This window comes from Eutrema salsugineum, unplaced genomic scaffold, assembly GCF_000478725.1.
Source record: "Eutrema salsugineum unplaced genomic scaffold, Eutsalg1_0 scaffold_1, whole genome shotgun sequence".
In the NCBI taxonomy this organism is placed as follows: Eukaryota; Viridiplantae; Streptophyta; class Magnoliopsida; order Brassicales; family Brassicaceae; genus Eutrema; species Eutrema salsugineum.
Window position 1 is genome coordinate 37,757 of NW_006256909.1, and position 21,525 is coordinate 59,281.

A 21,525-nucleotide genomic window follows, 5' to 3' on the forward strand; every position below is an offset into this window, starting at 1 on the left:
TCCAGTTTCCATATGCTCATCATCGGTCCTCAGCAAAAAGCAGCCGCCATGTCTCTGTCTCTCAGCCGAATCTGGCTCTCGAAGTCGAAGCTATCTGTCCGGGTAATCTGTCTCATCTTCTCTTGTCTCGGGATTGTGTTTTTGCTCTGTTTTTGATGTCTGATTTAATACCTTCTGATTCCGCAGAGACACCTCCTCACCGCTCGGTGCTTCTCTGATTTCTTATCTGAAGTTGAACCTTGTGGATATACTTCGAGAGATGGAGATGTTGGAAGTCTAGCCATTTTTCAGCTATGCCAGAGGGGCAGAGTTCAAGGAAAAGAAGGCGCCTATGGAGTTATTTAAGGAGATGGGAACCATAGGAGCATCCCATGGCTGGGTAGCAACTTTGAAGAATGGGGTCGTGCGTCTTCAAGATGACCTAGACCGGAATGCATCGGATACAGACCCAAAACGCATTCCCCTGCCTCCTCTTGAAACTCTGCCGTATTGTCAGACCCAAATTGTAACCAACGTGGCCATGTCCTCCTCTTCTCCCGAGGATGAAGACTGCATCGTAGCTATCAAGTTCTTGGGACCTCAACTCAGCTTGTGCAGGCCTGCTCAGAGAAATTGCGAGTGGACCAACATCAGGATCACAGACCCCAGCTTCTACTCCTCCCATGTAATGTACTCCAAGAAAGATGAGATGTTCTCGATGCCCGCTTCTGGGGGCAACTACACAGGATCATGGGATCTTGGGAGACACAGGGACAAACCGAAGCTGCAGATGCTGTGGTATCCAGAACGTCGCGTGGTGAAGGATATGTATGTAAGCAAGGACAAAATGAGACTAGATTTGCTCAAGAACAAAGAAAAAGAATGAAACTTTGAACTTCATTTCTTGAATAATCATTAGGGTTTTACAAGCATGAGCTTTTATACTAGACAATAGAGGATTCTAGACTACAGACAGATGGCAATGCCACGTCAATGCTCACGATCCAAGAGAAGAGGGGAAAACTTGTTCTTTAGTTCTAGGTTTTGTCCTGTTCTGACTCTGCTTTTGATTCTTGTGACCGTTGGAGTTGTTGCAGAGGAGATGGGCTCGTCTTGGGCTTGAATTCCTTTTGATGGGCCGACGGTAGAAGGCCGAGTCGAAGACTTCATTTCAGTTGTCTTCTCCTCTGTATTGTCAATACCCCCCTGAAAACTCGAGGTGGGTGGCAAGTCAACTCCGAGTTTGAACCGAAGAGAAGTGAATGCAGCTTGAGGGAGAGACTTGGTAAAAATATCGGCGAGCTGGTGACTTGAGGGAACATGTTTGATGACCAGAGAACCCAAAGCAACCTTTTCCCGAGCAAAGTGAAAGTGTGTTTCAAAGTGTTTTGTTCTGGGATGAAACACTGGATTTGCCGTGAGTTGAACAGCAGACAGGTTATCACAATAAACCTCTGCTGGTTCATTCTGTGGAACTCCTACATCACGAAGTAGATTAGAAATCCAAGCAAGCTCTGCAGCTGTATCTGATAAGGATCTGTACTCGGCCTCTGTAGAGGAACGAGCAACTGTAGACTGTCTTTTAGCTGACCATGAAATGATATTGGAGCCTATGAAAGTGCAGAAACCACCGGTTGATCTTCGTGTGTCTCGACAACCGGCCTAGTCTGAGTCGCTATAAGCTCGAAGAGTGTAATCAGACTCAGCTGTAAAGTAAAGACCCATTGCTAGTGTACCCTTTATGTATCGCAGGATTCGTTTTAGAAGGGTAAAGTCTGAAACCGATGGTTTGTGCATCTTCTGACAGACAAAGTTCACGGCATATTGAACATCAGGTCTTGTCAAGGTAAGGTATTGAAGTTTACCTGCAAGACTCCTGAAGTATGTCGGATCAGAGAACTCCTCATCCTGATTAGGAACTTTGTCAAGCTGTAGAGGAAGCGGAGTAGGCATTGGGGAGCAGTCAAGCATTCCTGCATTGATGAGTAAGTCAGTCGCATATCTTTCTTGATTGAGAAACAGCCCCGATGGAGTAAACTGAGCCTGAATCCCCAAGAAGTAGCTTAAAGGCCCCATATCCTTCATCCTGAATTTTGCACTTAATGAATCAATAAAGGCCTGCATCAGTCTTGAATCATTTCCTGTTAAGACCATATCATCAACATATAGAAGAAGGAGCATCACTTGATTGTTGTGTATGTATACAAACAGAGAAGGATCGGATGGACTACAGATGAACCCAAAGGCAAGCAAATACGTGCTAAATTTATCAAACCATGCCCTGGGCGCCTGTTTAAGTCCATAAATGGCCTTGTTCAACTTACAGACATAATCCGGATGATCTTTATCTGCAAATCCTGGGGGCTGTGTCATATACACAGTTTCTTGTAAATCGCCATGTAAAAAGGCATTCTTTACATCTAGTTGCTTAAGAGGCCAACCTTCAACTGTTGCAGTGTGAAGAACCATTCGAACTGTTGCAGTCCGAACAACAGGGCTGTAAGTCTCCAAGAAATCAACCCCTTCTTCTTGATCAAAGCCTTTGGCTACCAGGCGAGCACGGAGTTTATCCAGAGTACCATCTGCATTCAATTTGGTTTTAAAAACCCAACGACAACCAAGAAGGTTTGCATCAGCTGGAGGTGGGACAAGAGTCCAAGTATCTGTCTCATGACAAGTTTCGAGTTCTTCTTCACAAGCTGCAGTCCAACCTGGATGTTTGAGAGCTTGAGCCACTGTTTTTTGGTTCCTGAGGAATGTCCTTTACGGCAAAGAGTATGTAACGAGGATTGGGTTTGCGTATACCATCCTTTCCTCGAGTTCGCATTGGATGCATATTGGTGTTGGTATCTCCAGGATCCTCAGAGCTGTTGTCTTCAGTGGAGATCCCTGAAGAACTGGTTGTATATCTTTCCGAGCTAGAGGAACCAGAGGATGATGGGCTGGTGGTGACTGAAGATGATCTCACAGTCAGAGGAGAGGAGATACGGTCATTGTGTGGTGTCACATTTGTTGCAGACAGAGGTACAGCAATATCACCAATCTGAATTTCTTGTATTGGAACAATATCCTCGGACACAGAATTATCTGAGTCATCCGGAGTCTCGCGTGAAGCAGGACGCGTTGATCTCCAAGCGGAAAGAAGAGGAGTTGTAGCTTCAGGTATCAAGGCTTGGTAAGTATCCATGAAAGGAAACCTTGACTCATCAAACAAGGCATGGCGACTGATATAAACTCTTCCGGTTGGTGGATGGAGACAACGGTAGCCCTTGTACTTTTCATTGTATCCAACAAAAACACAGAGAAGCGACTTGGGGTCAAACTTATTGTGAGAATAAGGACGAAGGTTGGGATAACAAGCACAACCAAACACACGAAGAGCCGTGTAAACAGGTGCTTCACCGTGTAGAACTTGATAAGGGCTCACCATATCATCATGAACTGATGTAGGAAGAAGATTTGAAAGGAAGTTTGCAGTGAACAAAGCTTCAACCCACAGATATTGTGGCAAGTGGCTTTGAAAGAGCATAGACATTCCCAACTCCATGATATGCCTATGTTTTCTTTCTGCAAGGCCATTTTGCTCAGGAGTATGTGGACATGAGATATGGTGTTTAATACCACACACTGCAAAGTGCTCAATGAACGATTTGTTTATGAACTCTCCACCTCCATCGCATTGAAACACCTTGATTTTGTGATTGAATTGATTCTCGACAAGTTGTTGGAACGTTTTAAAGATAGAGAACACATCAGATTTCATTTTAAGAGGATAGAACCAACAGAACCTTGAGTAATTGTCGATGAATACAACATAATATTTGAACCCCTGAACTGATACAATAGGTGCAGGACCCCAGACATCACAATGTATCCTCTCAAGAGGTCTACTGGAATGAAAAAGAGACTTAGAAAAAGGTAGTTTGCAGGTCTTTCCCAACTGGCATGACTCACACATCGATGAGGTGACTTTATTGAAAGAGATAGCTTTGATAGAAGATAGATGTCGCAGGACTTGATGGTGAGGATGGCCAAGCCTCTGGTGCCATACGGAGTCACTTGTTTGTTGTTGCCATGACGAGTAATACACCATTGGAGAAGTCTCCTCTAACCGATACAGCCCTTCAACTTTGTTGCCCTGACTGAGAAGCTGATTTGTGCTCTTGTCCTTAACACACACAGAATGAGAATCAAAGACAAATTTGCAGGGATAGTCATCTGTAAGCTTTGAGACAGAGAGAAGAGACTTAGTAATCCCAGAGCAAACAAGAACATCTGTAAGAGGCAATTTACCTGAAACAGATGGAAGAGCAACAGACCCAATATGAGTTATAGGGAGAAAATCACCATTACCAACAATAACGCCCTCTGAACCGGTGTAAGGCTGAGTAGTGTCAAGGTGGTGAGCCGAACTGGTGACATGATGGGTTGCACCAGTATCCGGGTACCACTCAGCTCCAGGATTTGGTTGTGGAGGTCCAGAAAGCTTCATTGCAGCCATAGCTTGAGGAAGAGATTCAGATGGTGTTTCGTATTCCTTATCAAAGCGCTTGAAGCACCTCTCAGCACTGTGACCATATTTGTGACAGATTTGACATGTAGGCCGTTGTCCAGTGGGAGTAGAGCCTCAGCCACTTCCCTGACCAAACTGTTGAGGGAAGCCGCGTCCTTCGGTGGAGTAAGAGCCACGTCCACGATATCCACCGCCAGCTGAGCCTCGACCTCTGTTGTTGTAACCTCCTCTAGCTGTATAGAAGGCCTGATGTGGATTAACCTCAGTCGTTGCAGAGTACTTTTGCAGCTTCTCATCAAATCCTGTGAGTTTGTACACCACATCTTCGAAGCTAAGTCCATATTGAGAGTCCATTGTGTGTTCAATGACTGTGACTATGGACTCATATTCTCTACCAAGACCAGTTAAAATGCCATAGATCTTCTCATGTTCAGTGATTGGAGACCCAATAGAGTCAAGCTGGTCACAAAGCGACTTTATTTCTGCAATGTATTGAGCTAAGGGCCGGTTTCCCTTTGCAGTTGTCTGAATCCTACTCTGGATTTCCAACTTTCTAGTAGCAGAGACTCGGTTGTACTTCTTGGCCAAGGAAAACCACACCTCCTGAGAAGAATGGAGGCCGTAAATACTTTTGAGAGCATCTTCAGACAGAGATCCATAGATCCAGGCCATAATGAGTTGATCTGTGTGAACCCATTTGAGAAAGTCTGGGTTACTCACTTCAGAAACCATCTCACCATTTCGAACCATGACTGTTGGTGAAGGTCTTGGAACAGCACCGGTCACATACCCCAAAAGGAGCTGACTTTGTAGAAACTGTTCAAACTGAAGCTTCCATGACAAGTAGTTGGAGTCATTGAGCTTAAGAGTGACAACCTGCGTGATAGACAAGGCCGCCGGAGTGTAGCTCGGAGTAAAGCTTCCAGCTTGAAGCTGATGTGGGAATGCAGACGCAGATGCGGCCTGAAAGGGAGGCGGAGGGGTCTGAAAGACCTGCGGAGGAGCTTGGAGAACAACCGGTGGTGTCGTTGACATCACCAGAGCAGATGCCGTAGTGACGGCTGAAGTAGACACCGAGGTAACCGTAGTGATGCCATCGGAGTGAGCTGTAGCGGAAGCGGCGTTAGCCTGTGATGGAGCCCCTTCCATTGGCTCTGATACCATGTAAGCAAGGACAAAATGAGACTAGATTTGCTCAAGAACAGAGAAAAAGAATGAAACTTTGAACTTCATTTCTTGAATAATCATTAGGGTTTTACAAGCATGAGCTTTTATACTAGACAATAGAGGATTCTAGACTACAGACAGGTAGCAATGTCACGTCAATGCTCACGATCCAAGAGAAGAGGGGAAAACTTGTTCTTTAGTTCTAGGTTTTGTCCTGTTCTGACTCTGTTTTTGATTCTTGTGACCGTTGGAGTTGTTGCAGAGGAGATGGGCTCGTCTTGGGCTTGAATTCCTTTTGATGGGCCGACGGTAGAAGGCCGAGTCAAAGACTTCATTTCAGTTGTCTTCTCCTTTGTATTGTCAATAATGTATGTGGAGAGTTTGGATGAATTTGTCAGAAGCGAGGTAGTGAGAAAGTCCGAGTGGAATCTGTTGGACTCGTGTTGCAGGATGGAGCACTACTTAGTGGAGTCGTCACACACAGGCGAGACTTTTATGGTGAAATGGTTCTCAGAGAGCAACCCTCTTTTGAAGGGGAGAGTGGAGTGGGACTACTTCCATGTGTTGAGGCTAGACAAGGAAGGAAAGGCTGTCAATACTAAAGACTTTGGAGGTATCTGCATTTTCCTCTCTAAGGCCGAACCTTTTTGTCTCCCGGCTGCTTGCTTATATGACCAGCGCCCAAACTGCGTCTATCACTTAGGCAACCACAACATGGGTAGACACTGCATGGATGATGAAGAGTACGTGACGACGGGTGTAGACAGAACTTTCCCGGCTCCTTACTGGTTTCCACCAAAACTAGACTAATATATGATTCGACGCCTGTTTTTTTCTCTTGAACTCCCAAAACATTCATCCTATCTATGTCAGATTGATATAAACTGGCTCTGCTCCACCCCTTTACTGTATTGTTTCTATTTTATTTTTCTATGAGCACGAAGAATCTCTAAAATCTCTTAGACAATAGATGTTCCTGGATCAACACTCTTGTATCGGACATGTCTTTAAACTTGAATTTCCAACAGTTTTTTCCTCCTTCATCGTCTTTATGATACATGGAATATATCCTTGCAATCATTTTTAAAAAAAAAAAAAAATTTTCTGGCATGATTCATCTTACGTACAGAGAAAGCAAATCTGACAGATAATAGAAAGTTGTATATATTTACAGCAACCAAGAGTCTTCATCTGAGGACTGACTCAAGAGTTGATAGAGCAGCATGGTAACTATATACTAGTCTAGAGGTATCTTACCTCTCCGATAACTTTAGTGGGGATTTCTCCTCTATATCACCAAAGGATTTTATAAAGACATAAATAAGTTGGGCAACACAAAAAAAAGAAATTATAAAAAATGCTGAAAATAGTCTTTGAGATGAAAACACACCCCTCATAGGATTGATGGATATATGCAGTCAACACAACCCATTTGCAAGAGTGATCAACTCGTGAAAGTTAGATGCTGAGGAGCAATATATAGAAGCGTGGGGGATTCCAAGATATCGACTGAGAACAGTTAATGCAGCTTCACACTCAGAGATACAATTCACCCTAAAAAAAAAATTCATTATATAGTAACGGAGGGAGTATAAAAAAGGAAAAGAATTTGATCGTTTTTCAGGTCCATCTCATTCGGCACCGGTGAAGATCATACAAGCTAGAGAAGTGAAACCCTGCCATCTACTGGTTACTAGTAATTAGGAACTAGAGAAGATGTCCAAATAAATAAATCAAAACCAGACTATGATGTCTGTTAGGGGAAGTAAGGTGCAGTGAGGAAGCGATTTCTGGTGGATGAGAAATGGTGTCTGTGTCTCTGCGTCTTCTTCATTAATGTTCATCAGAAGGTGGCGACTCGACTTCTCCAGCGTCCCATCTCTGTACACAAACACACTCTCATCCTCTTCCATGCGACGCCACGTTCTGTTTTTGTCCTCGACCCGCTGCAGCGGCATTCCTCTGCGCAAAAAATTGAGAAAATCACTTTGAGCTGAGGACACATATATTATAGTAAGTAAGTAAGAAGAAAAAAGAGTCACATCCCATCCAGAGGTAGCTATAATGTATTAATCAGATCGGTATAACCTGACATGGAAGAGATCAGAGACATTGAGAAAGAAGGCCAAAGCGTCAAGAAAAGCCTGGTAGGTGTTGATATGGAGGCCATCGATGAGGGGATAGGGGAGGCTGGGCCTGGGCTGATGGTCGTCGTTGGTGGGACAAGAGAGGAAAACGTATTCTTGGATCAAGCCTCCTCCGGTGGCGTGGTTGGGAGGAAGACCCACGAAGCCCATCGTCGACATGATTGGTTCCAGCTCCTCGTGCGTCATAACGGGCTTGAAGGTTCTCGTGTGCCACAAGGCCAGTTTCCTCATACTCACCTCCATCACATCTCATCACTCTCGTAGCGCAGAGATCTCTCAACAAATTGAGTGAGTGTAGTTATTATATCTTCTTCTGCTTCTTTCGCCCTTGATCTTTCTTTTATTCACCAAACTGCCATTCATTTCATCTTGTCCTACTCCCCGGAGGAGGGAGAGGGAGCTCCATCCAATCCAATTCAGTTTGCTTTCTCTCTCTCTCCCCAATCGCTATGGGTAGTGGAATCTTCTTCACCTTCCCCATGGTTCTTCTGCTGGTTCTTCTTCATCATCACCTATGCCTTTCTGCGGTGGCCGACGACGACGGCGACGCGATCGTCTCCAGATTCCAGGAGTATCTCCGAATCAACACGGTCCAGCCCAAGCCCGATTACTACAAAGCCGTTGACTTTATAAACTCCCAGGCTAAATCCCTCTCCCTGGAATCTCAGACGATCGAGCTCGTCAAGGGAAAGCCTCTCCTCCTCCTCAAATGGGTTGGCTCCGACCCAACCCTACCAGCCCTTCTCCTCAACTCCCACACCGATGTGGTTCCCTTCGAGGAGTCCAAGTGGACCCACCACCCTCTCCACGCTCACGTCGACCACCGCGGCGACATCTATGCCAGGGGTTCCCAGGACATGAAGTGCGTCGGGATGCAGTACCTCGAGGCCATTCGCAAGCTCCAGGCTTCTGCCTTCCGCCCTCTCCGTTCCGTCTATCTCTCTTTCGTCCCCGACGAAGAGATCGGCGGCCACGACGGCGCTGAGATGTTCGTCCAATCCCAGGTCTTCAAGTCCTTGGACATCGCAATCGTGCTCGACGAAGGTACGCCAATTCGATTTTTTTTTTCTAGTTCAATCAAAAAGTAAGCAAGCAGTAAACAAAGTAAGTTTCTTTCTCCTCGTCAGGTCTGCCATCGCCTGCTGAGAGTTACAGAGTATTCTATGGAGAGAGGAGTCCCTGGTGGCTGGTGATCAAGGCTAAAGGACCGCCTGGCCACGGTGCCAAGCTCTATGACAACTCTGCCATGGAGAATCTGCTCAAAAGCATCGAGAGTATCCGTAGATTCAGAGCTTCCCAGTTTGACCTGCTCAAAGCTGGTGGCACTGCTGAAGGCGATGTTGTCTCCGTTAACATGGTCTTCCTCAAGGCTGGCACACCTTCTCCAACTGTAATATTGTCTTGATTGAAAGTTTTCCTCTTTTTGTTTGTTTAATGACACAAAAATTGGCTCTTTATCATCGTGTCTCTCTCTATCTCTCTCTCAAGGGTTTCGTGATGAATCTGCAACCATCTGAGGCAGAAGCTGGTTTCGACATTCGTGTCCCACCCAATGTTGATTCCGAAGCACTTGAGAGACGTTTGGTGGAGGAATGGGCACCCGCAGCGCGCAACATGTCCTTTGAGGTAATAGAAATCTTTCAAGCCACCCCACACCAGTGTCTGTCGGATGTCTCTTTTCGACAACTTTAACTCATTTTGAGATGTTTAAGCTTGGGCAGTTCAAGCAGAAGCTTTCCGGGGAGCCACTCCTTACAGCAGCAGATGATTCAAACCCGTGGTGGAGGCTCTTGGAAACTGCTGTTAAGGAAGCAGGAGGTAGGACTAGTAAGCCTGAGATTTTCCCTGCATCAACTGATGCTCGCTACTTTCGCAAGGCTGGCGTGCCCGCCTTTGGCTTCTCTCCCATATCAAACACCCCGAGTTTGCTTCATGACCACAATGAGGTTTGCATATAAGTGAATTGATGATTCTTTTGTGTTTTGGTGGATCATCATTTATTCATTTCCTAACGCATTGCTTTCTTGCAGTATCTGGGTAAAGCTGAGTACTTGAAGGGCATCAACGTGTATGTTTCAATCATCAAAGCTTATGCATCATTTGAAAGCAAGATTGGCTCACGAGATGAGTTGTAATAATAACACTTTTTTGTTGCATGATACAACCTTTGAGCTTCAAGTCTTGATGTAACAAACGTGTACAATCAATAAGATCTGAACCCATCATGCTGTGGTGAATAAGACAAACAGTTTGCAAATTGCTCATCGACTATATTCATTTTGTGTTTTCTCAACCGGCCGTGGAAAAAGCTAGAAAGAAATTCTTTGTTACCACCAAGATGCGAAAGATCGTTGATGGAATACAAAATGGGCTCACTGGTATGAGAAAACCGATCCAAGTTTGAGCCCAATACGAGATGCCTTTAAATCCTTATCTATCTCTCTTTCTTTTTGAGATCAATTTTCGCTGTGCTCCGATGTTATCCTCCTCCGGAACCGGGAGCTCCCTCTTATGGCGGTACCGTACACCTGCACCTCCACCTCTGCCTTCCTTCAAAGCTCTCTCCTTTCCTTTCTCTTCCAGTTTAGCGTTTATTCATAGAACCAAAATTTCTCCTCTTTCTTGTTCAGCTGAAACCTCCTCTGATATTGCCTTGGCGCAGAGCCAGCCTGCTACTGAATTCGATCGTAAGCTCTATCTATCTATCTCTCTCTCACAATTCTGAATGATCCTGTAATAGCGAATTCAGGATTTCTGGTTTAAACTGTGTCTCTGTCTCTGTGCAATGGCTTCTATTCTAGCCTGGTCGGAGTTCGCTCAAAATGTGTCTGGCGAATGGGACGGTTTCGGAGCAGATTTCTCGCGCGAAGGGAAACCGCTGGAACTACCTGAATCGGTGGTTCCAGAAGCCTATAGAGAATGGGAAGTGAAGGTGTTCGATTGGCAGACGCAGTGTCCCACTCTTGCCCAGCCCGACGCACAGACCTTTCTTTACAAGTCCATCAAACTCCTCCCCACCGTGGGATGTGAAGCTGATGCAGCCACCCGTTACAGCATCGACCAGAGGAGCACCGGGGCTAGCAAATCTTCTGCATTAGCATTTTCTTATTCTGTCTCCGGCTCCTATGTCGCGGTGTGGCCTCTGGGGAACAACCGCCTAGAGGTGGAGCATTGCCTCATCAGTCCAAACGACAAGGAGTCTCGTGTGAGGATTTTTCAGGCTGTCCGCTTAGCAGAGACCAAAATGTTGCTCCAGAGTGTCAAAGTTTTCTGTGAGCAGTGGTACGGCCCGTTCAGAGATGGCGATCAGCTCGGAGGGTGTGCCATCCGTAGCTCCGGGTTTGCTTCTACACCTTCCACAGCGGCTTCAGTGGTAGCTGGTTCTTGGAGAGTTCTACTTGCTTCTACTAGCTTTCACGCCCCTGATTCCGTGAGTTGCCCAAACCTGTTTGTTTCAAATATGTATGTATATCCATTCCCTTACTAAATCTAAGGTGGTATATTTTTATTTTTTGAGCATCTTCAGGGTTGCATTCAGCAAGTTACTGGCGAGAAGGTGATTGAGATTGTGCGAGAAGAAAAGGATCTTTTGTTGCTTCCGCAACAGCTGTGGTGCTCACTCCAAGAAAGCAAAGACGGCGAAAGAGTATTTTCAGTAGGATGGTTATTTGAGCCAGGCCATGCTGTCACTTCTTCCTGTGTCTTCTCAAGCGATTCTAAGCTAAAGGTATCAGTAATCATCTTTGTTGACAGCTACTCTTCTCCTCTGTCCTTGTCAAGTTATGATATCTCTTTTAATTTGCGCAGGAGGTAACAATGGGAAGAGAGACTGCTCTATCAAATGTATAGTCATCAACTAAAACTCCACAGTAATCATTCTTATAGTTTTCTTTATAGGATGTGTGCATATAAGTCAAATTACAATAATCTCATAAGACTCCCTATATCATGTTGGTTCAGTTTATCTGTTAATACACATCAGTACATTTTAGAGTGCAGAGCCTTTGTCGATTCAATGTTTACTGGGAAGGATCCAGACCATGTAAACCATATTTCTATGGAGCTTTGTAGCTTTTGCATCTCATGACTCACCTCTATCAACATGGGAGGATTCGCGCACACGGGTGTAGACTGTCAGTTTGGGAAAGACTTTCGATGGAATTTACCTAGAAAAGACGTCAGATGACAGGAAACTGTGAAAGACATAACCTGTACATTACTAAGAGATGACATTGTTCCTGAGGCTCATGTTTATGCTTTTCCTCATTGTTCTTCCTGCAATGCCCTTCTGCATCATCGCTACAAACTCTCCGTAATCAATCCTCCCATCCTGAAAGAAGAAGAAGAAAATGATCCCTGGCCTTTTACCACCATATAATTCCCAAGTCAGAGGATATGTATGCATAAGTGCAGGCTCTCTCACATTGTCTTGGTCGACTTCCTTGATCACATCTTCAAGGAAGACATCACTCATCCCCTGTTCAGCACACGCTTGCTGTAGCTCGTCGATCGTGATATAACCGCTCCCATCTTTGTCAAAGTACCTGAAGGCTGAGAGGAGATGTTCCTCGCGCTCTAATTTGTTCAGATGGATTGTTGCAGCTATGAATTCACCATAATCTACGGTGCCACTCTTGTCAATATCTGCCTGGTAAATCACAGTTTCACACAGGTTAATGCGTAGCATACTAATTTCGAGCAGATACACGGATCAGATCAGAGCAGCGTGCTTACAGCCTCCATAAGGTCACGAATCTCAGTATCTTTGAGGGTAGAACCATATCTTCGCAACCCAGCTTTTAGCTCGTCAAAAGTAATCGCTCCACTGTTATCCGTGTCCATTGCTTTGAACATTTCCTTTAGTCCAGCAATTTCTTCTTCAGAGAGACTCTCAGCTATTACCTGAACCACAGCAGAGCAGTTGACATTTATGGAATGTATGATAAACGAAAAAAGCTTGCATCCGTGTGCTTACTCTTAAAGCCATCTGCTTTAGTTTATTCATCGCAGAGAACTGCTTAAGACGAGAAAGCACCGCAGGATCTAGTGCTCTGTCTGGCGCCACTCCATTTTCACAGATCCAAGGATGGCCTGCAAGTTTGTAAGTAAGCAAGCAGATGCATATATGGGACCTGAAACAAAAACAAACTGGTTAGACTTACGCAAAACTTGATGAGCCGTCAGTCGCTCAGAGGGCCTGGAACATAGCATGCCACGGATCAAGTCTTTTGCAGAGTCAGATATTAGGGGCCAAGGGTCAGATTCAAAGTCAATATGTCCCTTCAGCACTGCATCAAATATCCCTTGCTGTGTTTCTGGAGTTGAAGCAAAGAAAAAATTTTAAGAATGTTTTACCTTGGAAGCCTTATAATAGTTATTTCATTTTGGTTGCATACCTGCCCAAAACGGAGGGACTCCGCTCACCAATATGTACAGTATGACCCCTGCGGTCCACACATCAGCCTCTGGTCCATAGTGCTTGAGTAGAACCTCAGGAGCAACATAATACGGACTTCCAACCACATCCTCGAATATTTGACCTGAAAGTTGCAGTTGATGTAGGCGAGTTTTAGCAAGCTTGAAATGGTACGACAGAAAGATGTTGCAAAAGATGCAGCAGATGTTTTCACCTGGTTTGAAGAACACGGATAGCCCAAAATCAATGGCTTTGAGCGAGAAGTCGTCGTCCTTATTCACCAACAAGAAATTTTCGGGCTTTAGATCTCTATGCATGACACCAAGCGAATGGCAAGCCTCAACAACACCAACAATGATTTTTATGAGCTCAGCTGCTTTTCTCTCGCTGTAATGCCCTCTCTGGATAATTCTATCAAAAAGTTCCCCACCTGTGCAGAGCTCCATCACGATGTGAACATACAATGGATCCTCGTAAGCGCCTTTAATGGCGACAATGTTCTTGTAACCAGCCAGATGATGCATGATCTGAATTTCCCTGCGCACGTCTTCCACATCTTCCTTTGAAATCAACTTCCTCTTTGTTATAGACTTGCACGCGTATTCACGCCCTGTTGAGATCTCTCTGCACATGTAAGTGGTGCCAAACTGTCCTTGACCTAGTTTGTGTCCTAACGAGTAGAGATCTCGGATGCTTGGGGTCTTTTGACCAAGAACGAAGCAGGCTTGGTTCCCACCGTTGTGCTTCATTGTTGCTTCTTTCTGGGCGCCTCTTTTGCCAGTTGGTGTGCTGAAACAAACCGCGGAAAGACCAGATGTATTAGAAGAATGGTAAGTGAAACACGGCATGTATTACCCATCAAACAATCATAATCCAATTACTTACCAACTTAAGTTCACCTCCCCTTCCGAATCAGTTTGTCATCAGAGGAAAACAGAGCAATCTGAAACATGGGATACACATTTAGCATCAAGGCCGAAACGGGCAGCCACATGTCTCTAAAGACCCCAACCCAATAATGTCCCAGAGAAAAACCGCAATGGTCGAAGTACATCAAACAGAGAATTAGAGGAAGAGATGGATGTGTAAATTACCAGGCAGGCAAAGATGATAGGATGGAATCAAATTCAGTCAGATTGGTGCAGATCCGATGATGAAGAATTGTATTCTTTGTTGAACATGGTTTTGCAATATGCTCGCCAACGTCTCCGCATCCTGACTAAAAATAACAAAAGAGGAGACCTTTGATTAATAGTCATCAACAGATCTATAAAATAGTCTCTTTTATTAGAATAATCTAAAAATGCACTGGACTCTGTTTCCTCTACAAGGGCTCTTCCTAGGCCTGCTTTCATTGTTGTATATAAGTCCAGTAGTGTTCATCAAATTCACATCTGTTGGGCATTCAGTGCGTATCACATGAGACGAATCAAGATTCTATCACCCAATACACCTCTCATGGAACAGATTTTTCACGGCCGACCTGAGCCCTTGGCCTCGGGGTATATACCGGTGAGGGAGAGAAATGCGATTATGATGTGATAGAGAAGATGGGTTGGATGCCTTCGTTGGCCCTCGCTAAAGAAGAAAGTGGGAGTGAAATCATAAATATTCCTTCTTTGAAGCAAACACGCATTAGTTTGGTCGTAAAGGAATAAGAATTTGGCGGCAACATGGATCACTTTATACACGTATCTCGTAAGCAATATAGAATCCAAGAAAGACTATATAGCATAATTTGCATTCATCTAACATACCAACAAAACAATCAGCTATGAGACGACTGAAATGTGTTTAAGCCTCCCTGACCCTTTAAAGGGTTTCCCGTAACTTTAAAACCTTTGAGATATGTCACCAGAGCTTTCTAGCTGTTAAAACCCCATCGACAAACTCATCCTTGAATAATGCAACCAAAAGTGCTAACAGCTGCTAGAAGAAGGCTGCCTGCAGTTCTTTTGCTTTCATCTGCGTGTGAAACCCTGTTAGCAGACAACAATGAGAAATGGGTAGGGATGTGAAAGATGCCAAGGGTTGGAGAAGCACATGTTTTGCATCAGGATTTTCGAATTCCAAGCTGCACTACAGAATCTGGGCCAACCAGGAAAACACGTCTTGTAGTCTGGATTCGGAACACCACTACTCCTCTATATGCTGTTCGGGGCACACCATCCTATACAATGAATGCGGTACACAAATATGACACTTCTGGACCTACAATCATTGAAGATTATATAGTTCTATCTTCTGAAATTTACCTTCCATTCTTCAAATATACCAAACTCCCCTGCAATGCGTTCAAACTCTGCTTGGTCTTTATACCGGATACGAACATCGCCCTTTATGTTTTTAGCCTTTAAGACAAGGTCAGAACCTTGAATTGGTTGTGCTTGTCTCACTAAGTCAGAAAAGTACTCGGTATAGTTTCCCTTTGTAGACATGAGAGAACAAGTAAAAAAAAAAGACAAAAAAAAACTGAATTATCCACTCAAAACAGGTGAAAGGATACGAAAGGATAAATATTACCTCTGTCAGGTAACCCAGGTCAATCGCTTTCCAGTCAACCTTTAAGAACGAAATTAGAAAACCAGTGAAAATGTAGTAATGCTACAAAAGGGGGTAAAGAATATACACTGGCGCTTACCTTCACATCATTTAGCTTTATAGGTTCCAGATACTGACTGAAAAACTGTCCCAAACTAGACCCCTGCAAAATAAAATTGACAAGGTAATATGAATACGGGGGAAACGCAGATACAATTATCTCGTCTTGACTGACAAAGCTGCAATAATACATTCTTCAAACAGAAATCAAAAGTCACATATACAGTGAGCAGAGGCATGTCTAATAGAAATCAAAAGAATCGACTAGTACACAGTCCGGTACCAACATGTTCACCAAAATTGTATGTTCTGCAGACTTCTGGTCTAACAAATTGGCGGCCTTTATGGTTTTCCTTCAATCTCAGCCAATCATCCCAGTAAGTGTAAATTTGTCAAGGAAACTCTTGGATGTGTCTAAGTATAGTCATCGAGATAAAAAAAACGGATATAAGGATATGCCTTTGGCCACTTTGGTGATAGCTCATCCCAAGTCGTTCTCTTCAGCATCCACCCAAGGCCAGGAAAAAAATCTGATCGGTAAAGTGCATCTGCAGAGTATTTAGCTAGCATTAGCAGGACATAATGAGGTATTGGAAAAAAAGGAAAAGAGAGGAAGCGGGGTAAACATAGAGAAGAAGAAGCTTACAGGGATCATGCACAAACTGCTTCTGCCCATTATCATTCCATGATGAAGCAGCCATGATGGTTCTAACACATGTTTGCACACAGAATTGAATGAGAAACAGTAAAAAAAAACACGCGTATACTCTGTGGGAACTAAAATTCATGTAAGAGCCTAGCTTCAGTAGGTAACATACCTATCCCTATCCATGAGACTAGCTGCAGCCTCAAAGTAATCAAAGAAGTCTGGAGCAATTTCCATATCATCTGTTAAAAAGACAGACAACCCCTTAAGCAATACTGCACACACGCACAACCGAAATGTACAGTGAGGGTGAATGAGTAAGAAGCCTCACCTTCTAGTATAATAACTCGGTTAAATTTGTATTTGTAAAACAACTGGTCCAGTGCCCACTTGTAGTGACCTGTGTAAAAATATATATCAGTCATGGAGTTGGAGGGACGCAGAGAAAGGAGAAACCAGTCCTTACGTGCAATTTTGTAGTACGCAATCAGTTCCCCAGGCCTTTCAGTGACCACTGGTTCAAAATCCAAGTGCTAAAAAGGGGAAAAGAGCCTTCATCTCACGTATCTACATGAGCAAATTACTAGAACAGTAAAGAGAAACATCACAGTAGATTTTTAATACCTGCATATACGTTAGTTGATTATAGCTCAACGCCTTGCTCTTGACGGCTTGATTAGATCCATCCTGTCAGAAATTATGTTGTTCGCTAAGACCATGGTTAGTAATGATTTTGAATATAAGACTGAGTAAAGAGGCCACCACCCTGTCATTCCACGCAAGACAGAAAGCCTGTGTTAAGTACCTGAGAGATAAATAGAGGATATTTTGAAGCAACGGGACTTTGATACCTGTAGAAAAGGTTAAGTTGTTAGACAGCTGAATAATGATTTTCCTATAAGAATTAAGACAGTTAAATATCTCACTTTAAAACAGATTCTACTGTCCTTTCAAGATAGTCTGCACGACTGCACGCCATAATCACTACAGCAGCCAGAGGGGTCTGCTAAATCCAATAAGAAAAGAGGTTAGAGAAAGTGATAGCATTGAAGGACATACAAATAAGAAGAAAATCATCTACTTATCCAGACCTGTCCACCTTCAACGAGTTTTGCTAATCCTTTTCCTGAGAGAACAAAAAAAAAAAGCATTACTACCAAAATTCTTAGGATAGATAGCAAGAAAAATAATTTTACAGTTGATAGCAACGCACTTCCAAACGTCTGGATGAGATCCTTAAGCTGCACGAGTTCTTGGTCCTGGCGGTTCCTCATATCTAGAAAGATACCCGTAGAAAGGTGAAAAGAGCAATGTAGAAGTGTTCTACTCCATTCCAATAACTTTGTTTTAGTGAAGACTTGTAATGGATTATTAGTCATCTCAAAAGTTTCACAAGAAAAGAAGAATGGGATTCACTAAGATGGATAGATACCTTCCAGAGCCACAATCCGTGACTGTTTAATGCTTACTTCATCTATCAGCGCTCGCATTTGACTAGTACAATGGTTCTCTGATTCGATCTGCAGAGACATATTAACAAGTGCTCTCCATCATACATAGTAGAGACATAACCAAATCAGAGAACTGGAAGTAACAGAAGCACTGGTTGGTTGTATATGGACTTACAGCGGAGCCGAGGCGATCTGCATAATGTGATTGCGTCTGGAAAAGCCTCATCTAGTGATTGCGATTGAGGGTGAGCACAATAAAGACATCGATCAAATCAAAATGAGCCGACTTTTAAATAGCGATGAATCTATTTGGGAGTAAGAAGCGATCGAAACAAAATCATTGAGCGATTCACCTGGAGGTAGATGAACATGAAAGCTGCCGGTATGAGAAGAAATCTGAAGTCAAAAGAAATCCTTGCCATGTCTCTTACGAATCGGAGAGAGACAGAGGAGAATCAATCAATCATATATAAACCAACCAACGAGGGAGGTTGCACGGGGTGGCGACGATGCGGTTCTGGTTGCTGCCAATGCCGCCGGGAGCTACTACTGTAGTTTCTGTTAAATCGAAACGATGCCGTTTGAAACCATCGAAACGGTGTCGTTGTCCGGAAATGGCGTCGTTTTGGGAGATGATGGCTCCTTTGACCCTTCCGAATCCGTAAATAGAGAGAGAGACATGTTCTGTTCGTTCTTATTAAACACAACGACAAATGAAAAGACTCCACCAACTACACGCAATTATCTTCGACTCGTCTTCTTCTACCTTTCTGTCCTCCATCTCATCTTTGCTAAATCTTCTCTGATTTTCAGATTAATCCCTTCGGCGACAAAATCAAAAAGCTTTCTGCTTCTTTTCTGCCGCGACGATTCCGTTAACCTCCCTCTTAGATTTCCAATCAGATGGGTTTTGACAAGGAAGCTGCTAGCTCCTCGTCTTATACCATTAAAATACCGCCGGCTAGGGAGGACACGCCTCTTCTAGGCAAGGGACCTCCGCTTTCGAGCCAGTTCAAGACCTTCGCCAATGTCTTCATAGCAGTCGTGGGCGCTGGGGTTCTAGGCCTTCCTTACGCCTTCAAGCGGACCGGATGGCTCATGGGTGTGCTCCTTCTCGTCTCCGTCTCCGTTTTGACCCATCACTGCATGATGCTCCTCGTTCATACCCGCCGCAAGCTCGACTCTTTGAATGGCGGTTTCTCCAGTTCCAAGATCGGCTCCTTTGGGGACCTTGGATTTGCCGTCTGCGGCTCCCTCGGCAGGGTCGTCGTTGACATCTTTATCATTATGTCTCAAGCTGGGTTTTGCGTCGGATATCTAATCTTCATCGGCACTACTTTAGCTAATCTTTTCGACCCTGAATCTCCCACGAGTCTGAGGCATCAGTTTACAAGGCTGGGCTCTGAATTCTTTGGTGTCTCCTCTAAGAGCCTCTACATATGGGGTTGCTTTCCCTTCCAGCTGGGTTTGAATTCCATTAAGACCCTCACCCACTTGGCTCCTCTCAGCATCTTCGCCGACATTGTTGATCTTGGCGCCATGGCTGTGGTCATTGTGGAGGATTCAATGATTATACTCAAGCAAAGGCCTGACGTTGTTGCCTTTGGTGGTATGTCCCTCTTCTTCTATGGGATGGGCGTGGCCGTTTACTCCTTCGAAGGGGTTGGAATGGTCTTGCCTCTTGAATCGGAGATGAAAGACAAGGACAAGTTTGGCAAAGTCTTGGCACTCGGCATGGGATTCATCTCTTTGATATACATAGCATTTGGTTTCTTAGGCTACTTGGCTTTTGGTGAAGACACCATGGACATAATCACGGCAAACTTGGGGGCAGGACTTATCAGCACTATTGTTCAGCTTGGACTCTGCATCAACCTCTTCTTCACCTTCCCCTTGATGATGAATCCGGTGTTTGAGATAGTGGAGAGGCGCTTCTCGCGTGGGATGTACTCTGCGTGGCTGAGATGGCTGCTCGTCTTGGCAGTGACTCTGGTGGCTCTCTTTGTGCCAAACTTTACAGATTTCTTGTCCTTGGTGGGCAGCAGCACTTGCTGCATCTTAGGGTTTGTGCTACCTGCTTTGTTTCATTTGCTGGTGTTCAAGGAAGACATGGGGTGGAAACAATGGAGTTTGGACACAGCGATAGTGGGACTGGGCGTGGTTCTTGCTGTGTCGGGAACGTGGAGTTCCCTGAGTGAGATCTTCTCTGTCAAAGTGTAAGCGTCGTCTATGTCCCCTGACAAGTGGAGAGGTTTTTCCCCTTGTGTCCAATACCTGTGAAGTGTGCCATTATATTTATGTGTGGGATTGTGGTTTAAGAGTATCCGATTAATGATTGTATTTGTATTGTGATTGTTTTGGAACTTGGAATAAAAACACATGAGCTCTGTTTTGTGTACAACATGTACATATATATATGTGAAGCAAAGGAACCCTGTGAATCAGGTTCAAATTATGCTTTGGTTTTGTATTACAAAGTGTTGGGTGTGTTCCTTCCAGGCACCACCTTCTTCAAGATGCCGCTCGTAGAAACAGACCTCACCATGGGACTTGATGGTGAGCGCCGAGATGCTTCTGGTTCCATAAGGCCCCTGTATCGTGCCATGAGTGAGACTGGATATTCCTAGAAAGACTTAACAAAAATATATACAAAAGGAAAGGTGTTACAGCTGGTCTAAGCATGTGGACGAAGATTGAGCTGAGATGGTATTCAGTCTCTGGGGTGTAAACGTGAGGCAGCTCGGGTTCTTGGTCCTTGACAGTGTCAGTCATCACCTCCTCCACCATCGTCTTCACCGGGAATTCACCACCCTCGTTTTCAGAGAGAAGCTGTTTAAAGCTCTCTCTCAGCCTCATACACTGGAGAGAAAAGGCAACAATTGGTGGGGAGGGAGGGAGGGTGCAAAGTCGTCGAAAAATCAGAGTGTAACGGCACAAATCACGGTACCTTGGGCCAAGGAGAGTCGAGGTTGGCATTGGAAAGGACATGGATCCCCGGAGAAACATGCGTAACGAGCTTGTCACCGTGGCGTGGCCGGTTGGTAATGTAAACCATGGATTTGGACAAGACATGAGCGACGACCAGGTTGAAGCCGTTGTACAGAGCAACCTCGTCTTGTATCTCCTCGGCAAAGTCGGCCGGGCTCTTTAGGCTCTGCAAGAAACGAATAGGGAGATCTCCACGGGATTTCGCATCCGGGAAGGAAGTGGTCTCCTTGAAATTGGTGAGGAAAGCGAGACGGCCATGCCTCGTGCACCCCAGCCACGTCCCGCCGCCCACCAAGTCTCTTCCTCCCACCGTCTCTCCGTCTTCCCACCAACGCAGCGCCTCCGTCGCCCTTGAGCAATTTACACAAAAATGTTTACTTTTTTTAATCTTATCAGAAGGACACGATTTTGAGAAGAGGGGATTCAATCAATCACCTGTTGTGATCTTCATCTCTATTCAGAAAGAGAAGAAGAGGGTAAAGCGGATGCGATTGCCACAAAAACACTGCTATGCACATTCTCCTCTCCTCTCTTCTCTCTATACCTCTCTACTCCTCCGATCCCCTCTCTCTCTTCTAAAACTCTAGGGGAAGAAAAAAAAAAGTCTCGTCTTTTCT

The 21,525-nt window shown here is 44.6% G+C and overlaps 8 protein-coding genes across 10 annotated transcripts; 4 read left to right on the forward strand and 4 right to left on the reverse strand.

Annotated features, from left to right (window-relative positions):
• The first annotated feature begins 42 nt into the window (after positions 1 to 42).
• LOC18028782 lies at positions 43 to 6,478 on the forward strand. The gene is made up of 3 exons (XM_006411544.2): positions 43 to 102; positions 187 to 788; positions 6,069 to 6,478. Exons 2-3 carry the CDS (start codon positions 332 to 334, stop codon positions 6,467 to 6,469), a joined length of 858 nt encoding a protein of 285 aa, XP_006411607.2. The 5' UTR covers positions 43 to 102; positions 187 to 331; the 3' UTR covers positions 6,470 to 6,478.
• A 914-nt stretch (positions 6,479 to 7,392) lies between these two features.
• LOC18028783 lies at positions 7,393 to 8,049 on the reverse strand. Its single transcript, XM_006411545.1, has 2 exons — positions 7,748 to 8,049; positions 7,393 to 7,621 (listed from the first exon to the last, which is right to left on the reverse strand). The coding sequence occupies exons 1-2, from the start codon at positions 8,047 to 8,049 to the stop codon at positions 7,393 to 7,395; spliced, it is 531 nt and encodes a 176-aa protein (XP_006411608.1).
• A 123-nt stretch (positions 8,050 to 8,172) lies between these two features.
• Positions 8,173 to 10,094, forward strand: LOC18028784 (aminoacylase-1). 2 transcript variants are annotated; one of them, XM_006411547.2, is made up of 5 exons: positions 8,173 to 8,850; positions 8,934 to 9,196; positions 9,295 to 9,432; positions 9,519 to 9,752; positions 9,837 to 10,094. In XM_006411547.2, exons 1-5 carry the CDS (start codon positions 8,256 to 8,258, stop codon positions 9,939 to 9,941), a joined length of 1,335 nt encoding a protein of 444 aa, XP_006411610.1. In that variant the 5' UTR covers positions 8,173 to 8,255; the 3' UTR covers positions 9,942 to 10,094. The 2 variants fall into 2 exon arrangements, with proteins under 2 accessions (XP_006411610.1, XP_006411609.1); XM_006411546.2 differs by having other exon boundaries at positions 8,177 to 8,850; positions 9,528 to 9,752.
• A 170-nt stretch (positions 10,095 to 10,264) lies between these two features.
• Positions 10,265 to 11,856, forward strand: LOC18028785. 2 transcript variants are annotated; one of them, XM_006411548.2, is made up of 4 exons: positions 10,265 to 10,493; positions 10,608 to 11,236; positions 11,333 to 11,533; positions 11,614 to 11,856. In XM_006411548.2, the coding sequence occupies exons 1-4, from the start codon at positions 10,283 to 10,285 to the stop codon at positions 11,653 to 11,655; spliced, it is 1,083 nt and encodes a 360-aa protein (XP_006411611.1). In that variant the 5' UTR covers positions 10,265 to 10,282; the 3' UTR covers positions 11,656 to 11,856. The 2 variants fall into 2 exon arrangements, with proteins under 2 accessions (XP_006411611.1, XP_024005357.1); XM_024149589.1 differs by having other exon boundaries at positions 11,324 to 11,533; positions 11,614 to 11,797.
• A 169-nt stretch (positions 11,857 to 12,025) lies between these two features.
• LOC18028786 (calcium-dependent protein kinase 26) lies at positions 12,026 to 15,116 on the reverse strand. The gene is made up of 10 exons (XM_024149588.1): positions 14,980 to 15,116; positions 14,317 to 14,441; positions 14,108 to 14,165; positions 13,437 to 14,011; positions 13,203 to 13,346; positions 12,969 to 13,121; positions 12,782 to 12,897; positions 12,541 to 12,708; positions 12,230 to 12,454; positions 12,026 to 12,136 (listed from the first exon to the last, which is right to left on the reverse strand). Exons 4-10 carry the CDS (start codon positions 13,969 to 13,971, stop codon positions 12,026 to 12,028), a joined length of 1,452 nt encoding a protein of 483 aa, XP_024005356.1. The 5' UTR covers positions 13,972 to 14,011; positions 14,108 to 14,165; positions 14,317 to 14,441; positions 14,980 to 15,116.
• On the reverse strand, positions 15,024 to 18,564 carry LOC18028787 (alpha-1,3-mannosyl-glycoprotein 2-beta-N-acetylglucosaminyltransferase). The gene is made up of 19 exons (XM_006411552.2): positions 18,274 to 18,564; positions 18,096 to 18,146; positions 17,902 to 17,989; positions 17,683 to 17,745; positions 17,561 to 17,595; positions 17,396 to 17,472; positions 17,275 to 17,320; positions 17,094 to 17,156; positions 16,936 to 17,002; positions 16,801 to 16,869; positions 16,642 to 16,711; positions 16,470 to 16,531; positions 16,281 to 16,371; positions 16,111 to 16,204; positions 15,864 to 15,926; positions 15,746 to 15,784; positions 15,478 to 15,648; positions 15,266 to 15,392; positions 15,024 to 15,187 (listed from the first exon to the last, which is right to left on the reverse strand). Exons 1-18 carry the CDS (start codon positions 18,340 to 18,342, stop codon positions 15,276 to 15,278), a joined length of 1,335 nt encoding a protein of 444 aa, XP_006411615.1. The 5' UTR covers positions 18,343 to 18,564; the 3' UTR covers positions 15,024 to 15,187; positions 15,266 to 15,275.
• A 72-nt stretch (positions 18,565 to 18,636) lies between these two features.
• Positions 18,637 to 20,368, forward strand: LOC18028788 (amino acid transporter AVT3C). Its single transcript, XM_006411554.2, has one exon. It carries the CDS (start codon positions 18,824 to 18,826, stop codon positions 20,138 to 20,140), a length of 1,317 nt encoding a protein of 438 aa, XP_006411617.1. The 5' UTR covers positions 18,637 to 18,823; the 3' UTR covers positions 20,141 to 20,368.
• LOC18028790 (transport and Golgi organization 2 homolog) lies at positions 20,215 to 21,496 on the reverse strand. The gene is made up of 4 exons (XM_006411553.2): positions 21,344 to 21,496; positions 20,868 to 21,258; positions 20,588 to 20,779; positions 20,215 to 20,511 (listed from the first exon to the last, which is right to left on the reverse strand). Exons 1-4 carry the CDS (start codon positions 21,424 to 21,426, stop codon positions 20,368 to 20,370), a joined length of 810 nt encoding a protein of 269 aa, XP_006411616.1. The 5' UTR covers positions 21,427 to 21,496; the 3' UTR covers positions 20,215 to 20,367.
• Positions 21,497 to 21,525: the final 29 nt, after the last annotated feature.